At 37.2% G+C, this 3,873-nt stretch overlaps 1 protein-coding gene across 1 annotated transcript; it reads right to left on the reverse strand.

The window, feature by feature from the left end:
- Nucleotides 1-261: 261 nt before the first annotated feature.
- stmn1b (stathmin 1b) lies at nt 262-3,558 on the reverse strand. Its single transcript, XM_079469176.1, has 5 exons — nt 3,444-3,558; nt 1,785-1,830; nt 1,519-1,691; nt 1,218-1,409; nt 262-1,026 (listed from the first exon to the last, which is right to left on the reverse strand). Exons 2-5 carry the CDS (start codon nt 1,798-1,800, stop codon nt 961-963), a joined length of 447 nt encoding a protein of 148 aa, XP_079325302.1. The 5' UTR covers nt 1,801-1,830; nt 3,444-3,558; the 3' UTR covers nt 262-960.
- Nucleotides 3,559-3,873: the final 315 nt, after the last annotated feature.

The following is a 3,873-nucleotide window of genomic DNA, read 5'->3' on the forward strand; positions in this document are numbered from 1 at the left end:
CTTTGTCACCTTCCAGTGAAAGGTTTTCGAACAAGTCAACAAAATTAAATCTGCAGTTTGTTGTAGTTCCTGCTTCCTTTCCAGTGGTAAAGAGTTTAAGAGGCAAGTTTTCGGTAAAATATCCAATCAAATGTCTTTTCTATCTACAATATTTTGAGTGATTCAATATTTCATAACTATATCGATGAAAAGTCAAAACAATGGCTGGTCATTTGTATTTGATGAATGATTTCTTGATTTCTACCACGCAGACAAACACGTGATTTGATTCAGATTTTATTCACTTAGAAAAGCATGTATTCATACAACATGTTGCTAGACATGATGTACTTTTTTTGGATGCATGTAATTAGTTCTACTGAGGGAATTAAGAATTTGGAAATATGGTATAATTCATCTTAGAACAGTTTGATTTGTTTTGCAGAGAACATATCAAAAAGTCTCCAAAAACCTTTTCTTCCATGTAGAATGAACTGCTATTAAACTCCATAGTGCACACATTTCATGAAGTTACTTTACTTCACATTACACTGACTGACTGATTAACAAAGAGGCAGTGGCAAAATTGATACAATAACAAACAACTGTGCAACTTTATTAAGCTCAAAGGATGGCAGTTGACATACAAGGAAACAGGTGGACTTGCACAATGCAATATACCAAGTATATGCATAAAACAGGCATGCTTCCCTATCAGTAAAACACCACTTTTAAATGCTATAGAGCTGCAGCTGGACAATCTACAGGTTGGAGGGGATGATGATAGACATCTGAATACACACAAAGTGATAAAGTATTTTGTGCACCAGCTTTTCATCAAAACCCCTTAATAAAAAAGTGGCAAGTACATGAATCCAAACACGGGAAACTGGCCATGTAATGGAACAAAAAATAAATCTTTGGATACATTAAAAAACCCAATACTATACCCTAAATGAAAAGGAAAATGAAAGTGGGCCCTTAGTTGTCACCCTCGGCCCCATCTTTCGTTTCTTTGTTCTTCCGTACCTCCTCAAGCTTCTTGTCCTAAAAAAACAAACATTCATTATGCAGTATCTGATTCTAAATAGAATTAATGAATTGCAATATATATATATAAATATATAAATACATGATAACATAATAAAAAACATAATGTTTGAACCAAACTCTTCATATATATATATATATATATATATATATATATATATATATATATATATATTATGCAGAAATACCTTCTCTTTGAATTTCTCGTTCATCGCTGCCATGCGTGCTGTGCGGTTTTCTTTGTTGGCTTCCATTTTCTGGTTAAGTTTTTCCTCTGCCATCTTGCTGAAGTTGTTGTTCTCTTCCATTGCTTTCTGAAGGACCTCTTTCTCATGCTCTCGTTTCTCAGCTAAGTGCTTCAGGACCTCTGCCTCATGGTTCTAATAGGAGTCAAAGAGGGAGAAAGCATGACCTACATGCAATTCATTATTAAATAACCAAACATTAAACTGTTGCTTGCAAAGGAACTGTGTGGGTGCTTATGTTTACCTTGCGTCTCTCCTCTGCCGCTTCCAGTTTTTTCTGAATCTCGTCCAGAGATACCTCCTTCTTCTTGGGAGTGGACAGGGGAAATTCACCCTTGGCATCTGGAGCCGATGGACTCAGGATGACTTCAAAAGCCTGTCCTGAGGCACGCTTGTCTAGTTCCTTAACCTGAATATCTGTAAACGATATTGCATTCCATTTAATAAACCATGTTCATTCATCTTTGCAGAATGACTTCATCTAGATTACAGTTGTAATCTCCAGCCCACCTCCAGAGGACGCCATTGCACTTCCAACCTTGACGGTTTCGCACACCTGCCAAATAAAAGCATATTAAAATATAAGAAATCGACCACGTTGGCACTTGTTTGATCATGAAAACAACTCATGCTTCAACATTCCTTTCTTTTAACCATACGTGGATCCCTAATCCCACTGTTGACCAACCTCATCTTTTAAATAGCTCAGTTTTTTCTTTATACATTCATACTCAGACATTTGCTTTGAAACTACTTAAGGGTTTTGGGAGTGGCATCACAATAATCATGTATATTTTTTGAAAATAATATATTTTAGAATCAAGGCAAGGAAAATGAGATCATATATGATGGCATATTACATTGCCAAAAAACAATATATTCTTTATACTTAAAGCCAAGAAAAAATCGAATCCCTGCCAGCCATCTATTCAGATGATGCTGTCATCAGCCAAATAAAGGAGAATCGTTCATTTACAATGTACAATATTGGGTGTCCATTAAAGCTGGGATGAAATTTTAAGAAATTACTTCTCGTCGACAAACAATCCCTTTGTAGGGTGATCCAAACGGCCATGGATAAATTGAGTAAACAAAGGGGTTGTTGTGTAAGAACCGAACAAAGACAACAAAAGCATCCATCCTTCGGCTCTTTCGGTGTACAGTCAGGTATTAAGCATTAGAAAAACAAGTCACCTTCATTAAAACCTGTCAACAGGGAAAACTCGATCACTCGATGGATGACAATAACCATCCAGTCCTAGTGTCTTTCCGATGGGATTACGAATCTCATATGGAGACAATAGATGCCCGAGATACACCCTAAACCCTCTAAATAACAGACTCTTATTACATGAAATAAATAATACCACAAACTACTGTATACTATATTGTATAAGACTAAGAGTTAGAACATGCTGTGATACGCAGTCCAAAAAACGACGTTATGGATCACCGTGTCACCCGTTTCTAGCAAACCAGATCACACCCAAATCTCTCAATTTCAACGCTAGACTCTACTGCATCGACGTTGTCATTTTTATATAATAATCTCGGTGTTGACATGCATAAATTATATTGCTAAATGTGTATTAACACATATCCCGCTGGTGCACAAGAAGGTAATACAATGTGACAGCAGGTTCGGCGCGTCCACATATTACGAAGACAATAGACGTCCATACCCGACCAGGTAAACTGTCATATTTTATTTCATAAATGGTGAAAAGGTGGACTGTTTTGAGATTTTAGGTCAAATAAAGGCCCTCTTTTTTAGCCTGCTTATAACAATAACGTAGTAACAGCATTTGCAACAGCAAAATCTATATCAAACAAAACTGAACGAGACCGAAATCTTTGTCGAACTGAGCTGCACCTATACGACGAAAGCCACGTTTCAACGAATTTCGGGCGTTTCAGCCACGCGATTTTCGGTGGCTATGATCTTCTTTCGAAAGGCATTGAATACAAATTTAGATATTCTGTTAATAACCTAACAGAATATATCCGAATGTATTATCTAGACACCCCCTCCTCAAAAGGGAGCAAATTAGTGTCTAGTTGAAATTTTAATGTGAACACCTGAAAGTATGCGCTTAAATGCCTGTCACACAAAAATGTTTGCGATGCAAAGCCAAATATTCATTTTAGAAACCAACAAAAGCCTCCTACCTTTAGATGCACTAGATAAGTGAGATGGATGCAACCGCGCGCAGATTAGTCTCTGCCTCAGCATCAAGCGTTCGCGCAAAAGAGGACCAAAGTCTGTTGCGTCGCATTCAAACGTGGCCAATCATAGCCGAGCTGAGCATTATGGGACGTGTAGTTTCTCATGCGTTTCTTTGTACTGCAGGTTCATCTGTGGGCTCTGTCTCGCTCCTGATAGGCTCTTAGTAGATTTATAAACGTTGCTATTTTTGGAGAGGTCCTTTTTTCATATTGTATTTTGCATGAATAAGTCGCAGAAATAGACCATCTTCATATCTCATGGTTAACTGCACATGTACACTTACCATTAAAAAGTATCTAACCACGATGTCTACAATGGTATTTCATAGCTTTTTGGTTTGTTGCACATAATAAAAATTAACGTGCAAGCTAC

Source organism: Barbatula barbatula, assembly GCF_947034865.1.
Source record: "Barbatula barbatula genome assembly, chromosome: 12".
NCBI lineage: Eukaryota > Metazoa > Chordata > Actinopteri > Cypriniformes > Nemacheilidae > Barbatula > Barbatula barbatula.

Excerpts from the sequence above, each read along its gene's own strand:
- stmn1b (XM_079469176.1), bottom strand. Across the intron at positions 1,410-1,518 it reads CGGCAGAGGAGAGACGCAAG|AACCATGAGGCAGAGGTCCT; the intron begins GTAAACATAAGC and ends GACTCCTATTAG. Across the intron at positions 1,027-1,217 it reads ACGAGAAATTCAAAGAGAAG|GACAAGAAGCTTGAGGAGGT; the intron begins GTATTTCTGCAT and ends TTGTTTTTTTAG.